Source organism: Idiotropiscis lumnitzeri, chromosome 19, assembly GCF_059441095.1.
Source record: "Idiotropiscis lumnitzeri isolate Australia: NSW breed Sydney's pygmy pipehorse chromosome 19, RoL_Ilum_1.0, whole genome shotgun sequence".
NCBI lineage: Eukaryota > Metazoa > Chordata > Actinopteri > Syngnathiformes > Syngnathidae > Idiotropiscis > Idiotropiscis lumnitzeri.
Window position 1 is genome coordinate 13,318,269 of NC_142409.1, and position 26,738 is coordinate 13,345,006.

Here is a 26,738-nt window from a genome sequence, read left to right on the forward strand (position 1 = left end):
CCCCCCCTCCCCCCCCCCCCCCCCCAGTAGAAGAGGAGGTGCGTGCGTGGAAGTGGTATGACTACTGAAACGCGCATTTCAGTCGCTTTATTGTGAGCACACACAGAACGCTTCGCTTTTGTTTGCGAGCCTTCAGAAGTGTGTGAAAGGTCATCCGCAATGACACACGCAGTTTTAAAATAGACGTGTGCTTGGTCACACAAAACTTTTGTCATCGGCTCCTGCAGAGTTTGCGATGCTGGTGTTTAGTTATTCTTTGATTTCGTGCGCACTCCCCAAGTTTGGCTTTGGCGCCATCGTGTGGCCGCTTGGTGCCAAGAAACTTTGTTGAAGTGAGTTGAAAAGTCGTCTTTAATCCACGACAAAAGCAGTGCTTTGCTGCCATCTCGGGGGATCTTGGTAAGGAACTACGTTGAAGTGTGGGGAGGAGCCTCAGTTAGACAAAAGTAGTGCTTTGGCGCCACCTTGAGTTGAAGAGCTTCATTTAGACAAAATGTGTGATTTGCCGCCATTATGGCAACTATGTTGAAAATGAGCTGAGAACATTTTTGCTCATCCATCATCCCAATACTGCCTATGGCCACTAGGGGTCAAATTTGCACAATGTCGGACAACTGCCGCATGTTGCGAAATCATCAAAAGAATTTTGCGCTTTGATTCATTTCTGCCATTTTGAAGACCTAATTTCTCAGCTTGTCAGAAGTTATGTTGCTACCCGTCAAAATTATAAACAAAACACACACAGTACATAATAGCATCTTTATTCCACTGAAATATAAAAGAATATATATATATTTCTATATTTTCATCATCACTATCTTGGAGAAAGAGAAGACCAAGTCAAGAAAACAATTTGCAGCCACGGTTGTTCTTTTTTGTTGTCTTCTTGTAGTTTGTGTGACATAAAAAGAACAAAAAAGTAACGAGTGAAAGAGGAAGGCCACAGTGATGTGTTGCCATAGATTCTGTGCACATACATCGTACGAGGGGGAAGCAAACAGCCGTGCATGTTAGCGCGCACGCACGCACGCACACCTTCACAGCCTACATTCCCTCTACCTTGTCGCTAAAACTTGATGCGACCGTACATCTCTGGTGAGGTCCAAAAAGTGCACCTTATTTTTACGTGTGTGTGTGAAGGCAAACTAGACAATATCGTCGTCATATACACACACACAAACGTGTGCTCATGCATTAGCATCCTCATCGGGAGGCAAATTGAAATGAAAGCTACCATTTTGCGAGACGATGGGCTTCGGCTTGTGTCAGATCAGGCCCGTTTAGCACACAAGTCGAAACGTGACTCGAGCGAGGTTTGGCCAGATTGGACCTTCATCCGCGTCGTGACAATAAGGCTCCACAGTCGTGTCGCAATCTTCCGGGCAGCCAATAAATAGTTCAAGTGTCAAAATCTAATCTTCAGGTTGTAACTGTTAGCATTATATTGTAAGCTTTAAAAATAAAAGAACCAGTGAAAGTTCCCCAAGGACTTTTCAGTTGATGCTGTGACCCGGATTTAAATCACGGTTGCTGCACAACCGTGGAGTCTTTTTTTTTGCCAGATGCGACAGAAGCTCAAACCAGTCCAGAACGGTTGCAACTCTAGCTCCGCCTAGCTCATGTGACAACGAGTGACCCAACGATCTTAACTGGTTTCAGCTGGTTAGTGCAAATTGATTGGAAGTTGCCGAGTCAGCAGAAAAGGTCACAGTGACACAACGGCCAAGCGCAAGTCCCCTATCGACTTGTGTGCCAAAGAGGCCTGATCTAATTGTGCCTGTGGGGGGCGCTCTCACTCACTGTGTCAATAGTCGGACCGCGCTCCAAGGAATGTACAGTACAATGAACTTCTGAAATTTGAATTGCGTCGTTAGCGCTAAGCTAATCAGTAGTTTGAGGACAGAGAGAAAGGCTTTCAGAAGTTTTAGCCTAGCAAGTCCTAAAATTGACCCCAAAAAAAATTCAAACTCGAGTCCCCATCTGTGCTAACCACCGTCCTTGCCAGGTGATGGAAATTATTTGTGAAGTGTCAGTCCATGCTATAAATTAACTTCTGGTAAATTGGAGGGATTTAAAAAAAAAATACACCCGCCACAAAAACTTTTTGTGTATTTGTTGATGAAACTGAAATGGATACACGTCAACTTCATTTGACCTTCTCTTCACTTTGAAATGCTGTTCTCAAACAGTTCACCGGGAAGGCGTTATTCCGTAATCCATTTTAGACTCATCCGCAAATGTCGGCCAAATGTTTTGCGGGTAATTTATAGCCAGTTGAGATAAAATCCCGAAAATTTGGCAAATCAGCAACATATGAACGACGCAAACATCAAACCTGCTTTAACCACGTGCCACCAAGTTGGAGCTCAAATGTGCCACTTGTAAAACGGTCTCACACGCACACGCACACACAGCAGAGTTAAGAGGCGGGAAGGCCGCGGCGTGGACGCACGACAGCGCAGCGGCGGTCCGAACCGACCGGCCTGCGGGGGTTCCGATGGGCCTTCGCCACCCATTTCACGCTAGTACCTCTGAGTGATGCGTCGCCATGGCAACGCAGCGGCCACCCGCCAGTACCAGCAAGCGCGACAGGCGCCAGCAGAGGAGAGAGCAGAGGGGAAGGCTGGTTAGAAATGAAAACGAGAGTCAAGTCAACACAAGGTAAGGCGACATCATGGTGGGCTGCTGGGCGGCCTTTTTTTGAGGTGTGTGGGGGGGGGGGGGGACGAGGGAGAGGGAGGGTGGGTCATGTTGTTGTTTAGAGTCCACGATGCTCGCTGCTGATGGCGATCATCATGATCATTTGGCACAAACGTTGTTTTGGCCTGGGCTCATTTGGACAGGAGCTTCTTTATGTGCTCCACTTCCATCTGTCACAGGAAACACAAAGACGGGATTTCATATATTATTTACATCACATATGATGGGAAAGTCTCCCGACATGTTCTTCATGGTTCCATTTTCAACTTTTCAAAGTATAGTTGACATTTTGTCCAATAAGAAGCATGTATCAGATGCTTTTATTTTTTTGTTGTTCCCCCAAATTGCCACAAGATGGTGCTACAGTTACAGCAGTTACAACGTTAGGTTTGAATTCCTTCATTTTTTTCCCATCAGCGTTTCTTGGATGCTCATCCTTGAATGTGCCTCTTGCACCATTAAAAGCCAAGTAAGATTTATTTTTGGTGAGTTAGAGTTTCTTTCGGCTAGTATTCAGCTATCGGTGAGTCTCTCGTGAAGGTGGAGCGCTCGTGTTCAATGTGCCATCTTATGGCACGAACAAACAATTACAAATCTTGGCTAACTGTATTCATTCTGAACGACACGGTTGCCTGCCGTCATATTGCCGTTTTATTTCCTATTTGTGGTTTGACAAAAACAATCTCACCTGTAAACCGAGTCGTATCTTCTTCTCCTCGTCCAGCGTGCCGACCAGCTGCTTCATCTCCTGCCTGTGCTGACTCTTCAGCAGCTCCACGGAGCTCCGGAGCTCCCGCAGCTGCTTCCTCAGCTCCTCGAGCGTGGGCGCCGCCGTGGGCGACGAGAGCCGCAGCTCCGGAGAGGGGCTGGCACCCGCCGAGGGGCACAGCGAGGCGGGACGATGGCTGGGGCCGGCGGGCGGGTTCAAAGACAAAGACGATTTAGCGGCCGGCTGCGGTTTACTCTCGGCGACCTGGGGTCACAAAGATACATGCGGTGTGGCGACCTCTAGTGGACGGAGATGAAGCGACAGTCGCTACCTAAGTACAACACAAACCGCTTTTGGCCATTTTTCGTTTTTGAAGTTGGATTCAAAATAATAAGAAGCCACTTATTCCCTTTGCGATTGCCAATTGAAAAAGGGAAAAAAGAACGATTGTGAAGTTTCTTACTTACTGAAATGACAGGCGCTCCTTTCCTTGCAGAAACCTCCACAGGTCTGGACTGGACCGGTTCCAGGTCCTCCTTGGCACGCTCTGGTGCCGGGTGGTCCGCGTCGGTGATGGTCAGTGAGGACTGTGAAGTCAGTAAGCCAATCGGTAAATGTTATTTTTAATTTTCTGGTGAGCGCCAACATCTGGCATGTACACAATCGTCAGCTCACGAAACATAAATGACTTCATTTAGGAGTTCAATTATTCAACACCTTCACCTGAGGCTCATCTTTAGTATGAGCTCGTTCGCTAGCTTAAACAAAACCTTTTAATGAATGCGTCACACACGCGTCAACTAAATCGTATTTGCAATCGAAATGACGTTCGTCCAGACGTTCTCACCGATGTGATAATCTGCGAGCGAGGCCGGCGGTCCGTGACTCTCGGCCGTGACGCCGTCGGGTGACTGAGCTTCTCCGCAGACGGGACCACCGCGTCAAGGTCCAGGTCTACACGCACACACACACACACACATCAAAAAGACGTGACGTCACGCCGATGGTACCGCTCCGACCTCACCGGTGCTATGGGACCTGTCAGGAGCCGATTCAGGTGTCGAAGCCCCACCCTCGGACTTGGGGCTTTCACACCTGAGCAGCCAAACCACAAAAACACACACACCAACGTTAGGGTGGGACAAGGGGGGGCACACGAGATGTTGTGAGAGCGCGTACTGACGCCAGGGTGGGTGGTCTTTCGGGGCGCCTCGGGGGTTGTTGGGAAATGGAAGGGGAAGCGGACGTCTTTGAGGGGAAATGTTTCTTGGGGAGGACAGTCGGGACGGGGGGCTTGAGGATCTCGTCACCTACACACATACACAAACACGTCTTTATTTGCAAGCCAACACATTTTTGGAGGGAAACGGCAAGTGGAAGTCTTTGGGGAGAAGAAGAGACGGAAGTGAAGCGATATTAGAAGCAAGTTCACCAGAGCGGACGTTCAAGAGATAGAAGCTCGTGACTGTAAATATTACGTCAGGGTTTCTGCGGGTAATCTAATTTCAATGGCGTTCTCAACCACGTGCGCACATTTTTTCAACTCATTATTTGCATGATTATCCAGAGTTAACTCGCGATGACTCACAAATGAATCACACATTTTATACTTGTTCCAAAATAAAAAACCTAATAAAGTTTTTCATCCGCTTGTTAATGAACATAAAAGTTGAATTGACCTCTTTGAAATGGATGCATCTTGTCAGATTTGCGTTGAGGTATTGTTTTGCTTCAAGGAATTCCATTTTTGTCTTTTCAAATTAAGAGCAATTGAATGGAAAAAGCAACTTTTTTTGTTCATTGCAAATTACAGCTCGTCCCCCACAAATATTTACAATATCGACATTTGTTTCCGATTAATTTGAGCGAAATTGTGTGGTTGAGCCCTTTGCACAACGTTGAACGATGTCAGGCTTCCTGGAAACAAACCACAAATAGCGCCAATGATGTCACGCGAGCCATTTTAGGGAGTGGCTGAAAAAAATACGCCTCAGGCACGTCCGGAGCAAAATCCATTTCATGACTTTTAATTCTTTGGACTGACCCGCAGAAACCCTGATCATTCACAGTTGGCGGTTAAAGTGAGGGCTGGCGGGACCAAGGCGGGTACCTCGATCCTGGTCCCTGTGCGGCAGGTGCTCGGGCCGCTCCGGAGGAACCTTCTTGCTGTCAGACTTTTTGTCTAATGGTCACAGTTTTGTCTCGTCGTCATTCTCTCGCACTCTCGCCCTCAGTCAGGACTTCAACATTTCAAGCGCGAGAGGAAGGACATTTTCCGTACCTGCTGTCGCGTGTTTGGCTGACGGTGCGCTGGGAGGCGGCGGCTTCTTTGGTCTCTGCAAAGAAAGAGGCGCACCATATGGACAAAAGTATTGAGACAGCCCTTTCAAATCCATAAATCACTCAAGCGCTACTTGTTAATCCTATCAAGTTGTTCAGAAGCTCCCTCTAGTGGTACGCAAAACAATTACCAGGCCCAATTTTTCATCCCACTTTTTTCTGCTTTTTCCTTTTTATGGCTCCATGCAAAGTTAGAAAATGCCATGACCTCTTTCTCGGTTTCCAGCAGCTTGACAAAGTTGTCCGGGAAGACGCCCTGCCTGCCGCCGACCTCGCCCATCCACCAGCCCGTGTCGGCGCACTCCTGCACGGAAAAAATTAAATAAAATGAATGACCCGGGTAATTCCAACAAACACACACGTATTGTCACCTTGGTGATGATGGCGATGATTTCGCCCTCTTTGATGGTCAGCTCATCTTCGTTCTGCGCTTCGTACGGAAAGAGGACTTTGCACAGCTCTCGTCCTGGAAGCGGATTTCAAAGATTCAATGTCGGTGCGGACGAGCGCTCGACGAATAGCGATGAGCTCAAGTGGACCTTTTCCTCGGCTGTCAGGGTCGCTCTTCATGTTGTCGGGGGCTGCCGAGCTCGCCGTCTTCCGCTCGGCAACCTGCGAGACATCGACGGTCACGTTTCCGAGCTTCAATTATTGAGAATCACTTTCCATCTCACGTGAGCGGCGAGCGGCTCTCTCAAGGCTAATTTGACGAGATCATGAGCGGTTTGAATGGCCGTGTGTGTGCGTCGGCGTGTTAAAGGCCTCGTTGTCTTGGGGGCCCGAGTGGATCCCTTCCGCAGTGTTTGTGGAAGCAGGGAGGCGGCTTCTTCCACTGGAAAACACTCACAGGGCCGCTTCTGTGCCCGACAGACACGCACTGCTCTGTTTATAGCCCCCCAAAAACCCTTCAGTGTTGCTCATTAGATTGCTAACAGGAGTCAGTGGATGCAATATACTCATTTTTATATTGACTTTTTTTTTTTTTAATTAACACTAAGCTTGTGCTAAGGAAGTCAGATTTGTTTTTTTCTTAAATGCAAGCCGCCATTTTCCTGCCCTGACCCCGGCTGGTGTGGAGCTCGTTTTCAACTGTGATCCCTCCGCATATTTAAGATTCCCCATTTGTAAATTCATTGAAATTCTTATGAAAGTACTGCTTTGGCGCCATCTTGTGGCATGGTTTTGACCCATGTTGAGATGAGAAGAGGAGCTTCATTTAGTCGCCATGTGCTGAAACTCATTTATTCACGTTTTTTGTGGTCTTTCTGCAAAGCAACTTAGGTGCCACAAGATGTCGCCAATGTAACAACTTAATGTCCATCGGGAGGAGGCAAGTTTAGTCTGGGTCGTTAGTGGAAATGAATGAAACCGGATATTTAAATGGCATCTGGTTCAAACTAAATGTGTACGCGGTTTCAGAAACCATCACATCAAACCAAATTGAATTCAGATCATCCACCACATTTTGATTACAATTTATAACATCTAACACATGGAGCTGCATTAAATTGTTCCGTGTTGCGTTAAGCGCGATCATGCTCGGCCCGTCGAGCGTCAAAGCCTTGACGGGGTTGCGATGGTGTTCATATTTTGATGATCTCGGCGCAGACTGACACTGACTCAGTGAAAACTTCACCGTTTCCAATCATGCGCAAATGTTTGCGTGATGAGTCGTGCGGAGAGCTCAAGTCAAAAGGTTCAGATTCAGCATGGAACACACCCGTGAGCGTTTGGCAGAGGTTGCAAGACACAAAACACTTTGTATTGAAGTACGAGAACAGATTCTTGTGCAAAAGAAAAAAAATGTCCTTGCCAGTTTGCAGGAGAAGCGTGCAAATCTAAATGTCCAGTAAGAAAGTCTTTGCACTCGGTTACTTGCCACCGCTGGCATTTAGCATCTGCTCACAAACACAAGTTGCATTTTGCAGAGGGCTGACGTGGCTTTGGGTGACTCGGCATCAGCACTTGCACCCCCCCCCCCCCTCCACAACCCCCGCATTCAGCACGGAGACGTCGGCTGGGTTGTTACCTCATGAGACAAGCTCAAAAAACCACGCGTGGCAGGAGGGAAATCACTTGCATCTCATATCAACTTTTCACATTTTAACGGATGAAAATGCAATCGATCCATTTTAGCCGAGCGTAATGTTTTTTTTTTTTTAAATAAATACTAATGTATGGAATTTGTAATGTGTACGATCCGTAATGTACAGACCCTTGATCTTTAAAAACTCTGTATTGCAGCACGGACGCATGTGACAAAAAAAAATAAAAGGACGAGAGTTAAGAACCGGAAAGGATGCAAAAGTAGAAAAGAATTCATCATTGATCTTACCTTCTTCTCAGCTCGCAGTCAGACGGACGGACAGACGACACTTTGCTACATCAGCGAAGGCAGCAGGAGACCGAGAATGTGTGTGTGCGCGTGTGTGCGCTTGAATCTGACGGCGTCAGTGAAAAGGTGTTTTGCTTTTATTTTTTTTGACCACCTTCCTCTCTCGCTCTCTCTCTCTCTCACTTCTGCTTTGCTTGTCATATCACGTGCGTGCGTGTGCGCAAACATAAAAGCACTTCCTGCACTGTAAAAGTGATACGCAGGAAGAGGAGGAGCCATCACCAGACTTCCCACACCCAAAACAAAAAGATGACAGAATCAAATAGGTGGTCATGTGACTATCGGAACAAGTCGCAGCCACCATATCTACATTTAATCGCTCTGTCATTTCCACTAACAACCCAGACTACACTTGGCTCATTCGCCACATACAACGCTCGCCCCTCAGTTGAAAGGAATCCCTTCCACTTATGTGCTGAATGTACTACCTTTTTATTGGACACCACTTTGGCGCCATCTTGTGGCTGCTGAAGACATTTCAGAAAGAACAGAAATATGAAAAGGGAAACGTGGGGACAGGGTCCACAAAAAAAAAAAAAATGTGATGAGTGAACCTGATGGGGGAGCGTGACAGACACCGTTTGTGAGAAGATTCACCTTGTCGCCGTCAGCGTCAACGTCCATGGAGCGAGGGCGGAGCTTGATGGGCTGGTCTTTGAAGATGTCGCCGAAGCCGAAGCCTTTCACCTACGCCGAGACACGACTTTTTGTCACGTTCCAGAACCTTACACTTTTTGGACTACGTGAGCTCGTGAGTCACGAATTGTGAATATATACGTGGGAACGCTGTTGTCGGAATAAATAATAATAATAAATAAAGGAGGAAGCTACTAAAATACTCTGATTACCTTTTTGGGCTGGATTTCACCAGAACCCGTTTCGGAGCGACTGTCGCCACCATCGCTCTCGCTGCCTGGACTGTTCTTACCTGCACACACAAAAAAAAAAAAAAAAAAACCTCAATAAACCCACAAACTGCCATTCCCGCAGTCTGATTGGCCGAGACTCACTGTTGCGGCCGCTGCGGGGCTCCTCCGGCGAGGCGGCCGTGTCGGCGGAGGGCCCGTCGCCCTCCAGCACCATCTCTTTGGTGAAATTGGAGGGGAACATCCCACTTTTGCCATTCAGGACGCCTTCCCACCAGCCCTCCTCCACCTGCACACAGCACAAACACCAAGCACACGTTTCACACACATATGGGCCACCTGGTGCCCTCTAGTGGTCACGTTTTAGAACTACAAACATTTTTGAGGTTCGACTCCTTTTTTTCTAACAGCAATTATTATTTTTTCCAGGGAATTCCTTTCAGGCATAACTGCAATTTTTTTTTTATATTAAGTAGAGACCACAAAAATAAAACAGGACCAAAACAAGTCTTTAAATTTGACATTCTCAAATTAAAATGTTTTAAAATAAATAATTGTTCTCTTTTTTTTAATGAAAATTATTTTGGGGGGGATATCCTGTGTTGTTGGCTGAAAAAATACAAATTCCCCCTATTTGTGTTCACACCAATATTGCCATATTGTAGCAACCAAGGAACAATGTTGACATGAGTTGAGGAACGTCATTTTGACCAAAGTAATGCAAAGCCGGCAATCCTTTTTGAAGAAGGCGGCAACAACTTGCAGGGCTTTTGTGTAAAAGTTTGACAAAATGCACCTTTTGTTCTTTACTTAAAGAAAGAAAATCACAACTTGAGTTTCTCACCTCAGATACGATTTGGATGATGTCGCCTATTTTGAGCTCCAGCTCATCTTCATGCTGAGGCACGTAGCTGAAGGCCGCTTTGCACCGCCGCTTACGGATCTGCTCCGCTGTAACCGACATGGGGACACGAGCTAAGCATGTGAGCTCAACGTTTTGCTTTGGTGTGAGACTTCCAGAAAGCGTTTTGCGTGTCATCCGATGACATCGACTCCAAAGAGGTTTGCTCATAAAGCTTCGTGACATGGTTTAGCGCAAGAGGTGGCAAACGTGCTTGCATTCCGTGCTCAAGCAGAAGTACAGGCGGATACTTTGTGCAAAGGCTTTGAATGCGAGTACCAAAGTGAAACTTTGGCAGCATACAAGTCTTTCAAGAAGCGCTCTTAACAAAAAACGTCTTGGTGTGTGTTGCTGTTCTCTTTTCGTCCACTAGGTGACGGAAATCTCATAACAAAATTGCCGGCCATTTTTTTGGTTACCTTTTTTGGCCGGTCTGGTGCTGGCCTCGGACACGGGACTCGTCCGGCCGTTGGACAAGTCCGCTGTGACCGCCGCGCTGGCCTGTCCTCCATCTCGCTTGCCTTCCTTCTTGATCTCCTTCAAGGAAGCACACGGGAGACCATCATGATTTTTGGGTGCTTGGCACACTAAAAACTAAAATGATGAAATGCCGCCGCCGGTATTCAGACGCATCACCGCTTTGGAGTAATTTTTGGCTTGTTGATTGAAAAGGCGTTCACGTTCAATTCATGTGTTCCTTCAATCGCATAGAGAAAGCCCGTCTGGACTTCTTGCCTTGCTGTCCGCGCCAAAGCCAACCAAAGCAGACAGGACAAGAAATATGGCGCAGAGGGAGCGAGGAAAGTGGACATGACGGGTCACATGTCCCCCGCCACAACCATGGCGACAATGTTTCATAAGCAACTTGGCCTGTGGCCAACATAGGCCAGTCAAGCAGACGGGCCGCTTGGACTGACTCACGCACACACACACACACTTCTCACGTGTGGCATTGAAGCCTTTATGAGCCACGAGGTCCAAAAATACCAAGCAGTTTCCTAGACAACAGCCATTCCGCTTCATTTTGGTCAAAGGAACACAAAAGTGGACAAAATGTCGGCACCCGCACTAAAACATGGTGACATTTTTTTTAGTCATCTACACGTTATTAAATAACTCAAATGGCATTCATGTCATTGAAATGAATGAAACCGCTTCTTCCCATCGTTTTGTTGGACAACGGTAAGCAAATAACGTTGCGCGCGAGGCGGCTCTGAAGGCGGGAGTGGGAGTGGCTAACGGCAACTTGACATTCTCATTGGCTGACTCTGACCTCACCCAACAAGGCAGGTCCACTTTTTAAACGCACGTGCACGTTGAACGTCACAGATACTACAGTGTTCAACGTGAGGATGGCGAGCCTAAAATAATATCCGGCACCTGACGGGTTAAGATGTCATGAAATAAATATTGGGTTGCGAATTTGCAGATTTTCTTGATTGCGGACGGATGACTGGAACTCCATCCACATTTGAATAAATTCATGCTTCTGATGATTCCTTAAACAGTTCAAGGTTACAAAGACCGGGTCGGCAGAGTGAAATGATTAAATCATGCAGCTGCAAATGCGCTCATAAGAATTTTATTTATTTATTTTTTTAAAAAACAATACAAACAGAATCCCAGAACATATGGACACGCTGGTACTCTGAGCTGAGTTCTGTGTTCGCCGCAAAGTCAACACAAGCAGCGGCCGAGCGGGAAGTCAACCATCGATTGACTCCGCGTGCCTGCACACACACACGCACACACACGCACACGCACACACACGCACGCGCACGCGCACTCGCACGCACGCGCACTCGCACGCACATGCAGGCCCACGCAAAAACCAAAACCCGCAACAGCCATTTGCGAGCCTCCAGCTTCCTCTTCCGTTACGAGCGCCGAGGGACGCGTGTGACGGATTTACGTTGAAATGGATTAGAATTGGAAAGTACACAATACATGTGTTGGGCACTCTGACATCCAAGAGATCACACTTTTTTTTTATACTATTGTCTGTAAGTTTAACAGCCCACGTTTGTTTTAGAAATCGGCAAACTGCGACGACTTGAGGAAAAGGCAGATGAAATGAGGAAGACAACATGATTCGTCATATCTGAACAGGAAACATCTGCATGTATTGTGTTGTGTTGTGTTGTGTGGGGGTGCGGCTCACACTCACCATTTGAACGGATTTGACTCAAAGAACTGAAATTCAATCGATCGATTGCAGCCCCTCCAAAACTATTGAAGCAATTTGAATTTTGATCGGATGTCAGCACGCTAAGAATTCAAATGGCGCTTGCATTCTTCCATTTTGTGCGAATGCGGCCCTGGAAGGAAAAGGTTTGGATTAAGTGAAGCGCTCGCGTCGCGTCGCATCATGTGAGTGTGATTAGCCGGCGCGTGATCAGTTTGCACTATAACATCCACAAACCTGTTGCCGACCCGTCTAACCTTGACTGCGGACTTCCTCTGACTGCAAGCAAAATCTGAACCTTACAATGCGATGCGACATTGACGCAACCATTTTACATCGTAGCAAAGTAGAATCTCTTCACATGAAGAAATGGGATCATTTTTTTTCCTTTACAATATGAGGCCTGGACTCGCGTTTGTGAGCGTGACAATAATCCTCCAGATGATGGCGGAGGATCAGCTCAGTCTGGCGCAAAGTTGTCGCCGGGCCGTGCCCGTTCTAGAAAGATCCAGTAAGCTAAATCGCTTTCGAGGAAAGAAAGAGCAAAATTGAATGTAACATTTAAGAGTTTAATCGTGTAAAGCCTAAATGGTCCGAATTAAAGAATGTGGCGAGTGAGGTTTTTCTTTCTTTTTGCCAACGTATCGATGATGAGGCAATAATCAATATCACAATGATACCGTATTGTAACATATATTGAGTTACGGCCTTCCATGACTTCCAGTATCGTTTGCAATCCCACTGTGGACATTCTTCCTTTCTTGCTACACGCACACACACAGATTCCATGCATTCCCATAAGTGCAGTCTTGTGACACACCAGTTTGCTCTTACAGTCCCCACATGCACACGTAGACAGACACACACACACACACACACACACACTCGCAGGCATTGTCCTCCAGCATGACACTGAATGGGCACTGTGACGGGCTCAGCACAAATCAAGCGCATGACAAGACCGCAACACTGTCGAAATGCGTTTTTGTGTCGTCGTTCACTTCCTGCCAAAACACACACACGCGCGCACATTTCTCGCCATACACAGACAAATCATCATCAGAATCAGGTGCCGCTGGCGGAGGTATTCCCATGAAATCTCACTAATATCCTGATGACACTTTGTAAGATAAAAAAAAAAAGAAAGTTCAGAGGTCATCTGAAATGAACATGAACACAAAAGTAAAATTGGAAAAATGTTATCAGCTTTTTGTGGTTATCTAAACAGGTGCTGTTTATAATTAACAGTAAAAAAAAATAGAATGCCTGAAAAATCTACTTAAGTACAGTCACAAAGTATTTGTACTTGATGACTTGCCACTGGTGTGATATGACGACGAGCGTACTCACCCGCACAAAGTTGTCGGGGAACAAGCCCCGACATCCCCCCAGCTCGCCCTCCCACCATCCTCCGTCGTCTCGCCGTATGTTCACGATGACGTCGCCCACGCTCAGGCTCAACTCGTCGTCCTGCTGGGCCTCATAGTCGAACTCCACCACGGCCTCCACTAGGACGAGTCAAAGTGTGACAAGTGTTGGCGTGCTGCAGCGAAAGGTCAAACATTGCACAGAGATGCATCACATTGTTCCGCTTTTACTCTCGGACGCTCTTTGAGAGATGGAAAGAAAACCACAACGAGGGAGAAACAAAAAATAAATAAATAAAAAGAAAGACGGCATTTCGACATCAAACTTTTATGCTGCCGGGCGGCTAAATGTATCAAGTTGAACCTCGCGTGAATAAAAATAAGAGCAGAAGAGCAGAGGGCATCTGCCAACGCTCCAAACTAATCTCTCTTAAATCTTTAGGGCTAAAAAAAATAATTAAAAAAAAAAAGCACGTAAAGTTTCAAGAATTTCTTCTGGGAACAAATGCGCACAACAACGAGAAGCTAATCTGATGATATTTGATGGAGGAATCGTAGCGTGATAACGAGCTTGCTAAGCTAACTAGCATGATCGATGAGCTAAACCGGTTGGTGAGCTAACTAGCTTGAGCTAAGTAGCGTCGGTAGCTAGCGAGATAAACCACACAAACAACTTGTTGCTTTATGTGTATGAACCTTGTCCAAATTGCGCAGGGGGGGCAGAGGGGCTGTTTGTCAGGGTGCGGTAACCATAGAAACAAGCGTAGAAACGGGTGGCAATGACTCACACGCACACACTGGCTTCCCCGCTCCAATTTGTTGCCTCGACGCACACACATGCAACAAATCGATGCGCAAAGCCATTTTTAAAAAGGGAGCGTCGTTGCAATCATTTTCGAGTCTGCACAATGGAGACAAAATGCAGCAATACGCAAATGAACGTGGAAGTGACGCCATGTTGATGATGGGATGGAGAACAGAGTAGGAACTTGTGACTTGTGTCCGCGTGGGAGCAAAAAAAAAAAAAGGAACAAAAGCGTGCAATACACTTGGGGAAGCCAAACGGCGTTACCTTTGACCTCAAGTCCAATTGGCATCTCACTGATTACAGTTGTGATGTTGTTCAAAATCACTACGACTCATCGAATTAAAAATGTGTTTTTTTTTCTCCGCACTATGCAGACGGCCTCTTCTCGGCCTGATCGCAATTGATGCTAATGTCGCTGACATTTAAAAGGTGCGATAAAGACACAAAGAGGCGTTGAGAAGAAGCGAGGCACAACAGACAAAACAAAACTCCCACTCGAGCGGCGGAGCGTCACACTTTGGACTCGGAGGGAGATGAGCGCCGCAGTGTCCCGCGAACAGCTGCGCCCCATCCGGGTTCGAACTCACGCAGACAGACGTGCCGCATGCTGACGTGTGCGCTTGGCGACAGCACAGCGCTTGCATGTTCTCGCAGTTCTGCGGAAGTGGCCCACGCATTCGCTTGAGTCAAACCCACTCAAAATGTGGATCCGACTTCCACAATATTCTCCCACGTAACCAAGGAATGCCGGAAGCTCTTCCCTTTGACATTCATGAGCATTCGGCACACTGCTTCGGTCTGCATCGTATGCGCGTCAAACGAAGCTTCTGCGCCACATCAAATCATCTTTGGCCGCCCCCACACAACCAACAACATTTCACGTAGGCACGGCAAAAACATGCAAGCCATTACCTTTCACACGATCACTCTTCACGTGTTAAACTCTTGTCATGTTTTTGCCATATTTCAAGAAACATTTGCAGCTGGCCCCCAACTTCAGACAGATGCTTGACTTTATTTGCAGCTCGATACGATCACACGCGGCGCGCAAACTCCAAAAAGGTCATCAAAGATTGGAGACTTCAGCTCGGGTTCTTTCGCTTTGGGTCTGTCCTGAGATCCAGGACTTCGGTTTCTCTGCTTTGTATCCTTAAAGTCATCTTTGGGGTTACGTTTTGGACATGGACCTCATTCCTCTGAAATGTTGCCGCGCATCCTGTTGCGTTGCGTTAACAAACACATCCTGGTCCCCCTCACGTTTGCGCTACGAAAGATGCGTGATGCCATACGGCGAGCGATGCTTTCGCCTTCATGAGTCGCAAGTTGGCGAGATCAAAATGGCATCAAAGGTTCTTTTAACTTTCAACCAACAGTTCAGCATCAACCAGGGCGGTTTTGACTTGAACACGTTTCGCATTTTGTCACTGTGTTCAGACGCCAAACGGAACCTAATACGCCAGTTTGCGCCGAGGCCACTGACGACACACCGAAAAAGCTTTGTAATGGCCTATAGTTACCACGAGATGGCGGCAAAGCACTTTTCTCAATTAGACATGGCTTCGGCCGAATTACAAAGAGGACGTGAACATGTTAATCGCGGACCGCGAATAAGCGGAGGTTCACTGTACATACTTTAATCTATTTTCAGCTCAGAGAGGCTAACCAGCTAGCTTGGCTTTGTTTGTTTATACGCATCACAAGGAGCAACATGTCATCGCTTTCATGTTTTGGACAAAAACATGAAACAAGCTATCAGACACGTCTACTGCCTGCTAGCCTGTGTGCAAGCGCGCTATCGATGAAATAATTGGCGATTTAGCGATCGATGGCTCAGCCATCAGCCCACCTCTCTGCACCCTGGGGGACGACCCTAATGAGGAATGTCACAAACTGCACACACGCATACACGCACACACTCGAACGCATAGTGAGGGTGAATGCAAACGTGTCAACATCTGCAACTCATCATCTCATGAACCCCCTCACGCACATCCACGATCAACCATGGCGGGAGAGGACTAGATAGCACACACGCACACGCACACATGCACGCACATATTTGAGCACCCACGGGGGAGGGGGGGTTAAAGGTGGGCAGCGAGCACCCAGCCCATGGACCTGGGCTTTCGGCTTTCCGCTCCTGCTCATCCAGATGCGCTGGGGGATATTCTACAAGACAGCAGGCAAGGAGGAGGGAGGGAGGGAAGGGAGGATACAGCAGAGAGGGGAGTCCTCCTAAAATATGGGGTGAAATGATGCACCTCACCCATTTATGTCTCCTCGGTGCTCCTCGGGCTTGGTTCGGTACCGTACCAGGCGATCGGTTCAGGTATCAAGCGGCTTTGTTGAGCGCCGAGCCACGCAACCTCCTCCTCCTCCGCGCTACCAAAGATCCGCTACAGCGGGAGGAGCGTCACATGAAACCATATTCCTTCCTCTTTTTTTCTTTCTCCCCCCACCCCCGAACACCGACGCGCCACACAAGAGTCAGAGAGCGTGTGGCCAAAACGGGAAGCAAGCTGGCTCTTCTGGTGCCTTAGTGTGACCTCGGAAAAAACAATATCTCCCCCCAGGAAATGAGAATTGGGCGCACTGTGACGCAACTGGCAGAAACATGACACTGGTTAAGTATCACAAAAAGCGTTTTAACTCAACTTTAACGCTATGCATCCGAATTAAATATTATTTTTTGTGGGGTTTTCCCCCCATTGAAATGTGTTATTTAATTTAGATTAGTTTACTCAGTAAATTCAGTAAAAAAACAAACAAAACAAAAAAACGTTATGAAAACGAAAATATTTCCCTTATGCCATATTTCATTAAATAATTGGTTATTACTGGCCCTATATATACATGTCTTATATCAATAACAATTTTAACTCATCTTCGTCACCTTTGTCTGTCCAGTTTAAAAATCAGATGTGGAAGTGGAGAAAAAAGTTTGCCGACTCCGGATCCACTACATTTGGTTATCCTCCTCAAATATTGTTTAGCTTGTTTGTATCTCTTATTCTTATAATTACTACTACTACCACTCCCAAAGTTGTATGAAAAAATCATTACGGTGATATTTTAGTAAATTACATTAAAATTAGTTGAACACCATATACTTAAAATTTTGACATTGACCTTATCGTGTAGCTAAAAGGTCTCAGAAATATTAGGAACACGAAGGATGGTGCAATCTCCGACTCCCATTGAAGGCAGCATTGGACTGCCGCCCAAGCCTCGCAACCGTCCTTAATTCTCGCGATGATTACAATATGTCAGTTTGAGGGACTCGCAGTGCTGTATATTCATTGTGACACGAAGAAAACATTTTATTCATTCATTATTCAATTCCCTCTCCATATGTAACGTGCCTCGAGACAACTTCTGTTGTGCAATCGTGTCTTAAAACTTTACAGCCTTTTTGTCATTGTTTGGCTTGTGATTAAACAAAATATATTAAAAATAATTATAACAATTGGCCCGTGTGTTTGTGCGAGACGGACAGAATGCGCTGTGTTGAGCCGGGGCCTAAAATGAATAAATGCGCCGTCCAGGAAATTGAAAACAAATTACGTGTCTTGTAACCAGCCCTTTGTCATTGTCGTTTAATTATAACTACATTTTATCGAGTGCGTGCGCCTGTGCGCGAGTGTTCACGCGCGCTCGTGTGAGTGTATGTTTGAGCGCGAAAGAGACTCACTTTTGTTGCAGTGTCGAATCAGGGGTTTTAAAATCATTAACGGTCCCTGGTACAGGGAATAAAATACTACAGGCAGTACGTGTTTTGTCATCGTGACTCACACTAAAATAATATGTATTTTATTTTAATGTTATTGTGTTTAGTTGACTTGAGAGTGAGACGCAAACAGAATCGGTCGTTGTTGTGACGAATCCGGGCTTTTAAAATCAAAGATTAACGACCCACGAAGTGGCGTACGTCATCAAAATGTCACCATGACGTATGCGGAAGCGCTCTCTCGGCCTCTGTAAGGGCAGGACAAGAGGACACATTTGTCGACAAGCCTTCTCTGGTGGTGGCGGAGCGGAAGCGTTGCTCAAGGTGAGAGAAAATGACACAATGTATGCGGCTATAGATATAGATATATTTATATTTTTATCTTTATTCTAAAACCTTTGACGGTTGCACGGCCTCTTCGCTCCATTTGCAATGTCACATATGTTTGCTAGCCGACCATGTGCGAGCATTAGTCAGAATGAAACAAAAACAACATTCACGCTCTATGTTTGCCGTAATTTACTGACAATGGGAGCTATGCACAACCTCCTGTTTCATCTTTAATTAATTAATTTTGTGGCGTGTTTTTTTTGCTTGCATCACACAATGAATGTCTCTTCGGTAAAAAAAAAATGTGAGCAAAAAAACAAACAAAACGTTTAAACCTTGTCCAGTGAATGAACTTGTCGTTTCAGACAAAATGTCTCCGTGTTGGCGTGAACGCTACTTCCGTGATGCTTACCGCGTGGCGCGCGTTAGGTTTTTTTTTTTATGTGCAAAGCCACGATGACGAAACACGCCACACCTATTTTTTTCGTTTACGTTATTTAACGTTCACTTCATGTCGTAACCGGTTCCTCTTTTAGTCAAATGTCTTAAGTGTGAATGCCGCCATCTTTGCATGGCCGTAACAAATGTAGTCTTAACGTCTCAAAAGATGTGCTGAAGTTCAATGTCATGGTTTGCAAATGGAGCATTAACATTTACACGTGCCATTTTGCGTCCAAAAAAAAAGGCTCACAAGAGTTGTGTCCTGCATACCAAATGTTTTGGTTGTAAGCTTTCATTGTAGCTCTTATGTTAACGATTGTTAGGATGGAGTGGTTAATGTGTCATTTCAAGCTTGAGAATTAAAGTGTGACCATTGCACATTTTTTGGGGGGGGGGGGTGTAGCATTTTAATCAAAAGCCACCCATTTATTTATGTACATTGAAAGATATCTCAATTTTTTTATGTAGCATTTATTCACAGCAGAGGGTGTGCTACTCCAATAAGGTCTATTAATAAGGAAAATTCAAGTCGAGTGACATTCTCACGACTTCCAGGAATCCGTTACGACTGCAAGGCCTCATGCAACCCGCATACTCGTGGGGGCGGTCGAAGAAACCAGTTTTGATTCATTGCACCGGTTGTCGTCCTTGATTGTGATATGCAAGTGACAGAAGGAACGTGGAGTGTTAAGGAAGCATTCGGGAGTTAATTGTTTAGAATGCAAACACTGATGCCAAGGTGAGGTTTGCGAAGAGGCAACTTGAGCTTTAATCTTCACATTGAAGTCAAAATAAGTGGCTCAGAGGAAACCGAGGAGGCCCCAACGTACTTATTTCTGTAAGAACTAAGCAGGGAGCCGGACAAGCTTGGCTTTCGGAGAAGGTGTCGAACCTACTCACAAATGGATTGTCGTTGTCCGTTGCAGAGTCAAAATGGATCGAGTGAAGACTACGGTTAACAACATGGTGAGTGTCGGCTCAAATTTTTATTTTGACTTTGGGCCGTTGCTGCAAGACGGTCAAACTTGTTTTTCTGCTTTGCAATGCAAGTAAATGACTTAATTGATATCTTCAGCGAGACAAAATACTAGTCTTTGCTATTCTGTCCTGTTGTAAAACGATTATACTGGGTGTCCCTAAAGTCTGAACATGTTGTCGAATGACGGCAACGTGGTGCTGCCCATTTTGTTCAGTTTTTTCTCCAATGAATCATCAAAAACAAATTCCTCCTCTTTATTCGAAAACAGAATATTTCAATATTATTTCCAACGTGTCATAAAGTTAGCCAAAATGTTGATCATCATCTTCCAACGGAAAACGTTTGTAAATGATTTGAAGAAGCCGAAATTTGAGAATATTTGCTGTTGAGAGGCGCAAATCTGGAATATTTCATTTAACAATAGGCTAATCACGATTAAATTTAAATAAAATACAAATGTGTTGTTTTTTTAATAAAATATGCTATTTTACCGACAAATCACTTGTCCCATCTGTTACTTTTTTAACAACTGGAAACGTAACCCCCACGTTTGCCGACAATCATGACAGCGGCATTTTTTTTTTCTCCATGACCAGACAGGAATATTTGCGTCAATTACCGCGCAGAGCCAGTCAGTAAATTTGCCGGATCACATTGCTGCCTGATTTTGATTCTCCTTCCGTCAGATCAAAAGCGTCCAGTACAAGCGGTTCACCTTGCAGCGCGACGAGGAGGCCGACCGGCACGTGGAGATCAAGCTTTCAGACGACGACGACGACGCCGCCGACGCGCACGAGGATGTCGCGCAGGCCGACGGCTCGCCCAGCTTCCGGCCGGCCCCTCGGCGCAGCTTCGGCACCACGCGCCTCATCGTCATCCTGGCGCTGGGTTTCCTACTCGCCTTCATCGTGGGTAAGAACACGCGTCTGCATTTTGCGAACGGAACGGTCTATGGGCTTAAAATGAAATTCCTCATTTTGCATCCATAATTGGCACTTTGACAACATGGTGACCGTAGGACACTTTTGCAGGCTACTTTGTTGGCAACCTCACCTCTAAGAAGCCCGACGTTGAGCCGATCGGCTGCTCGACTCAATCGGCACCGACTCCGGGCGCAGCCGAGCAAGCCAAGCAGGAAGACGACGACGACGAGGAAATGCCGCATGAAGAAGCCCCGCAAAGCTGGAACGCCATCAGCCGGCTGCTCGACAACAAACTCACCGGCGCCGCTTTTGACGCGCGTCTCAGGTAAACCCTTTCGCTGGTCTGCCTTACAAGCACACTTAGGACATTTACGTGGCGTTTAGAAGCATGTTCACTTATTCCAAAAACTTAACAGCAGATCAAAATGACCCCCAAGTCTATTGTTGACCGCTATTTTTCAAAATCATTCCGCCCTACTAAACAATGCGTGAGTTGTGCTCTCAAACAACTGCAACTGCTTGAAATGCATGTTCAAATGTCAGCAGGCAGTCAGCTGACTGATGAAGCGAGCAAAGTCAAGCGCAACCGTTTAGTTCCACATTCCATCCGGCCAAACGTGATGTTCCAAATCCTTTTTGACACAATGTGCTCAAGTTATTTGACTGAATCTGTCCTCAGGACCTTCGATGTGCCGTCACGCTCGGCGGGCAGCGATGGCGACGTCCAACTGGCCAACTCGATTTCCAACGAATTCACGGCGCTCGGCCTGGAGAGCTGGGTGGACGTTCACTATGTTCAGCTGCAGAAGTCCGACAGGTGCTCATTGCGCTCGTTTCATTTTTAATGTCGCTGTATTCATCTCCTGTAATATTTTCTGCTAACCATACATGTGTGTGTGTATATATAATTTTTTTTATTTTTATTTATTTTTGGTCATGGGCAGCGCACGTCCCAACGTGGTCACTTTCGGCGCCGACGTCTTCAAACCAAGCGGCTATCTTGCTTATAGTGCCACCGGGAAGGTCGAGGTGAGCGGTGGCGGCCGTTTGCCGATATTTGCTGGAGGATTCTTGCGCATCACGTCATTACGTGTACTGTGTGTGTGATAGGGCAAGCTGGTGTACGCGGCCTACGGCCGTCGCGAGGATTTTGACGCCGTAAAGAAGGAGAATGTGGAGGTGAAAGACAGCGTGTTGCTGCTGAGAGCGGGAAACCTCAGCTTTGCCGAGCAGGTCAAGTGCAACGTCATTTGAATGATTGGAGCATATTCGAGATGCTCATTATTTTTATTTTTTTTTAAATGTGACTTCTCATTTCCCCAGGTGGCCAACGCCGAGGCCCGAGGAGCCGCGGCCGTCCTCATCTACCCCGACGCAGAAGATTTCAACTACAACGCCGACACGCCGCTTTACGGCCACGTGGGTGCCACTCGAGCGCCATCCGCTTGCTCGTTTCATTGAACGTACCGGCCTCACTTTGCGTCCGCTTCCCTTCGCCAGGTACATCTCGGCTCGGGCGACCCGTACACGCCGGGCTTCCCCTCCTTCAACCATACGCTGTTCCCGCCCACCCGCTCGTCGGCCCTCCCCGGCATCCCGGCTCAGACCATCACCTTGAACATGGCCCAAACCCTCCAAGCGTAAGCCCGGCGGCCGCTTTGTCACTTTAGATCAGGCGAAATCCCTCAATTTATAGCTTGTGCTTCTTTGCAGGAGAATTGGTGGCCCGAACAAAATGGGTGGCGTGGAGAACATCAGTGTGGAGGTCAACAACGTCCTGGTCAACACGGAGATCCACAACGTGTTTGGCGTCATCGAAGGATTCATCGATCCCGGTACCACCGCATTTTCTCGACTCCCATTCCGTGTGCACTGTCAAGTCTGTACATTTTGAGGACGTCATGAATCGTGTGCTGCAGACCAGTATGTGGTCCTTGGGGCGCAGAGGGACGCGTGGGGTAACGGCTACGCCCGAGCTGCTGTCGGCTGCTCCGTTCTGATGGAACTGGCCAAGGCCTTTAAAGACTTGGTGGAGAGAGGTACGAAACAAGAAAATGAAGACGGCGCAATAACGTTTGGACATCTTCGGACCGCTTTATTGTCTGACATGCATGGAACCGCATTTCCTCCTCATCAAGTCTGACATAATTCAACTTCTGGATGTCTCGAATGTTTCCAAGCTTTCTGCTCGACCAGGTATGTCAATGTTTGCGCGCCTCTTCCCAGATGGTGTCCGGCCCAGGAGGAGCTTGGTGTTTGCCAGCTGGAGCGCCGGAGAATACGGAAGCGTCGGAGCCACAGAATTTTTGGAAGTGAGCGAAGTGATGGTTTCCGGAAATCTTTTTGAGCAACAAAAAAAACCCCAACAAATCTAATAAGAATCTGTTTGTTTTCAGGGTTACCTTTCATCCATTGACAGAAAGCTTGTGACCTACATAAGCTTGGACGGGGTGCTCATGGGTAGGTACAAAGTAAAAGCGCACACAATTGACCCTGGAAGGCTTTCTGTTAACCTCGCGTATCGCCTGAAAAGGTCGCGGCGGCTTTATTGCCTCCGCCAGCCCGCTGCTCTACAGCCTGCTGGAGGACACGATGAAACAGGTCAGGAAAAAATAAATAAGATTATGCATTTTTGTTTTCCTGTCATTTAACAACATTTCACTCCCAGGTGAAGAGTCCGCTCAACACCGGCACCGTATACGATATGGCTGGAACGACTAAATGGGAAGCCAACGTGTAAGTTGACACATCCTGACGTCCAAAAGCGGGCTGATGAGTCATGAGGAATGTTCGGGAATAAATTTGTGACTGTCATTTTGTAGACTGAGGCCCCTGTCCGTAGACGACCCCGCGTATCCCTTCTTGACCGTTGCCGGCATTCCCTCCATCTCGTTCCACTTCATCACTCCCAAGGTGAGTCCTCAAGGCCGCGTTTCCTCCATGACTTGATGATTCCAGTGGGCTGAGCGGTTTTTTTAATTTCTTTATATTTTGCCTAAAGTTGGAGGCTTACACTTACTACGGCACCTCCATGGACAACATGGACCACCTCAACTACAACACGGGCCATAAAACCGGCGAGATGACGGCACTTGCTGCGCAGCTGGCCGGCCGCATGGCCCTCCGCCTGGTCCACAACCACATGCTCAGCTTGGACGTGAGCAGGTACCGCAAGGTCCTCTCCAAAGCCATCAACCTGCTCTACAGGCACGTCCGAACGCTTGTCCAGGTGAGGCCTTTTAGTCATTTGGGAAAAAATGTGTGCGGCAGGCTTCTTGGAAATGAAATGGTCTTAGAAGCTTTTGCCATATTTCCTCGGGTTCGTGTTTAGTGTGGTATGCACCATGTCACCATTTTTTTTCTTGGTTAAGAGAAATAATTTTGAGTTGCAATTCAAAAGCAGTTTTATAGTAAATGGATGAGCGCAGCCAACTTTCTATATCAGTAATCAGTCATTGTCGCGTGTCAAAAATGAGCGAATGAAACAAATGTCTATGTTGTGTCGTCCAGAGCGGTGAGCTGCAAGGCGTGGACCCCGATTGGCTGAGCAGCGCGTACGGCTCCTTCATGCGAGCGATGGCCAACTTGAACACGTTTATCATGAACACCGACATGAACGAAGAACGCGGCTGTCGTCGTGTCAACGAAAAGCTCATGAGCGTAAGTCAGAGCACCCCGTTAGTTAGTTCTTTACATTTTCTGTTTTGATATAATTGCATTTAGGTGCCACAAGATGGCGCAAATGGCCCACCCCCTTTTATTTATTTATTTGGGTCAATGCGACAAGCCTTGTTGCCTGATTCAATAACATTCCTCCCCAAATGCCAAAATCCTTTAAGGTAAAAAAGATCATCATTGACAGTCATCTTATAATGCGTCTTCATATTTTTCTGCAGGTGGAGCGCAACCTCCTCTCGCCGTACGTGTCCCCCGTGGACACCCCCTTCCGCCACCTCCTGCTGGGCCGAGGCAACCACACGCTGGGGGCCCTCGCCGAGACCACCGACCCCCAGCAGCTCCACACCCAGCTGGCCTTGGCCACCTGGAACCTGAAGATGTGCGCCAACGCCGTCGTCAGCGACATCTGGAAAAACAACCATCAAGCCTAGAGCGTGCGTGCGTGCGTGAGTGCAAGCAGCAGAAAATTAAGACAATTTCAGGAAGAAAAAAAAAAGCACTTAAAAGGCTGTCAATCACAGCTCTCAGTCCCGCCCTTTTTAAAGGTCCAAGTTCTATTTGACACTCCAAATCAATCGGGGGCGTCACCGCTCTTGTTGTCAGAATGAAGGAAATGCTGTTTTGGTGATTAAGTGGACCTCTTCCAATGCGTTTTTTGTTTTTTGTTTTTTGTGGGGGGGCTGGGCTCCACATCCCATCCTAATACTTGAAAACCTTGCATGCTACTGACACGCCCACCTCTTTGCCATCCAAACACTGAGGACCTTATTTAATTATTATTATTATTATTTTTTTTTGTATACGAGATTATCGGAAGCAGTGCCTTCCATAATTATGACGGTTATACTGTCTCATCTGATAGCAGTATCTGCTACGTGAACTCGAAACTCAACTGTTGGCGCTGAAACGGAGGCAGCTCAGAAGCTTGCAAAAAGACAGTCAATTAAGCAAATAAAAAGAAATGAAAAAGGGCTACAAATTGAGTAAATCGGGGGGAATTTTCAAAGAGACACAAATGTATTGAAAAGCAGGAAAAACTAAAAGAGCTGTAAATTTAATTTTAAGTGGACAAAACAAAAAAGCTCATAAAACAGATGGAATTTATAAACGGCAAAATAAATCTGTTCCGGAACAAATGACAAGACTTAAGGCCAATAAAAATGATTAAGGAAAATCCCTCAAAATAAAGCCCATAAACAAAAGTGCTCTTTAGGGGCAAATCAATTTTGGGCCGTTTTTGTCCACTTTTGGAGTAGTTGGTGCGGTTTATCGGGGGCAGTGACTCCCATAATGAATTTAACCCATTATCGGGAGCAGTGTCTCCCATAATGACAAGTGACGGTAGTTTTTATCTACCAATGCGTGTGTGAGTATTGACTTTTTTTTTTTACATGTGTATTTATCGGGAGCAGTGCCTCTCATATTTCACTCCAAGGGTGGAACAACTTATCGGGGACAGTGTTTCCCAGAGTTTTATACGTATTTATTATGATTTTTTTTTTTTGCTTCGTGGTAGCTCTTTAGGGCCTGTTTTCTTCCTCACTGAATTTCCTCCTTTGTCTCCAGGGAGAAAAGTGTGTATCTTCCGCTCTCTGTAAGAATATTTTCGCTCGCTGTAAGAATATTTTCTTCTGCATTGAAATCAACTTTCGTCCATTGTTACTGGGGTGTTGTTTGACAATCTCTGTCCTGACAAATTGTCAAAGTAAGGTTTCCATCAAATTTTTCTGACGTAACAATTTGAATTGTCCTATCGATCATGTGGCTCTTCGGGGGGAATTGAGACTATTAAAAAATACAAAAACACTTTTTGGAGGTAAATTTGGAACTTGTATACTGATAAACCAAATATACAGCTGAATTGCAAATTCAGAGAGCCTTGCAATGCCTCAATTTGCTTTTTAGCAACAGCATCAGCTATAATGCATAAATTGAAGCTAGTCATGTCTCCAGGAAAGTAAAAATAATAAATTGCTACATGGGGGCAAGTTGACTTGTTTCATCAGGTTATCAACTTTGTTACACTTGGGGGAAAAACATCGTCACCTTACATTAATTTGTTAGATGTTGGTGGAATTCTGGCACTTGTTTGTGATGTTTACTTTTTCCATGTATTGGTCAACATTCGGGGGGGGGGGTAAGAAAAAAAACGTAAACTGAATTTAATGTTGGATTTGGCTTTTCTTTCACTTGATTGGAGAGAAGAAAATGTATCCATGTTTGGTGAAGTTTAAATGAAATAAAACTCTAAGCTTTGCATCAAGTTATTTGTTGTCGTTATTTTTGGGGGAGAAACCACGGTATTTTTTGTTTCCTTTATTTTCAATTTTGCCGCTCAGTCGTTTGGACACTTCCGGGTTGCATCGCGCCGCGGATGAATCAGAATGCG

General features: G+C 46.3%; 2 protein-coding genes across 4 annotated transcripts; one reads left to right on the forward strand and one right to left on the reverse strand.

Moving 5' to 3' along the window:
* Positions 1-741: 741 nt before the first annotated feature.
* sh3kbp1 (SH3-domain kinase binding protein 1) lies at positions 742-16,791 on the reverse strand. Of its 3 annotated transcripts, XM_088283306.1 has the most exons (18): positions 16,538-16,791; positions 13,447-13,604; positions 10,331-10,448; positions 9,855-9,961; positions 9,155-9,299; positions 8,993-9,072; positions 8,742-8,831; positions 6,289-6,361; positions 6,121-6,215; positions 5,958-6,053; positions 5,691-5,745; positions 5,520-5,591; positions 4,593-4,719; positions 4,434-4,504; positions 4,257-4,363; positions 3,877-3,996; positions 3,389-3,673; positions 742-2,870 (listed from the first exon to the last, which is right to left on the reverse strand). In XM_088283306.1, the coding sequence occupies exons 1-18, from the start codon at positions 16,539-16,541 to the stop codon at positions 2,832-2,834; spliced, it is 1,842 nt and encodes a 613-aa protein (XP_088139432.1). In that variant the 5' UTR covers positions 16,542-16,791; the 3' UTR covers positions 742-2,831. The 3 variants fall into 3 exon arrangements, with proteins under 3 accessions (XP_088139432.1, XP_088139433.1, XP_088139434.1); XM_088283307.1 differs by lacking the exon at positions 5,520-5,591; XM_088283308.1 differs by lacking the exon at positions 16,538-16,791 and having other exon boundaries at positions 9,855-9,963; positions 10,332-10,448; positions 13,447-13,595.
* A 1,410-nt stretch (positions 16,792-18,201) lies between these two features.
* On the forward strand, positions 18,202-26,612 carry tfr1b (transferrin receptor 1b). The gene is made up of 19 exons (XM_088283203.1): positions 18,202-18,322; positions 19,696-19,735; positions 20,435-20,660; positions 20,780-20,996; positions 21,351-21,488; positions 21,616-21,700; positions 21,782-21,904; positions 21,995-22,090; positions 22,172-22,311; positions 22,385-22,506; positions 22,591-22,710; positions 22,898-22,983; positions 23,068-23,131; positions 23,205-23,272; positions 23,340-23,407; positions 23,494-23,584; positions 23,673-23,900; positions 24,182-24,331; positions 24,568-26,612. The coding sequence occupies exons 2-19, from the start codon at positions 19,703-19,705 to the stop codon at positions 24,778-24,780; spliced, it is 2,268 nt and encodes a 755-aa protein (XP_088139329.1). The 5' UTR covers positions 18,202-18,322; positions 19,696-19,702; the 3' UTR covers positions 24,781-26,612.
* The last annotated feature ends 126 nt before the right edge of the window (positions 26,613-26,738 follow it).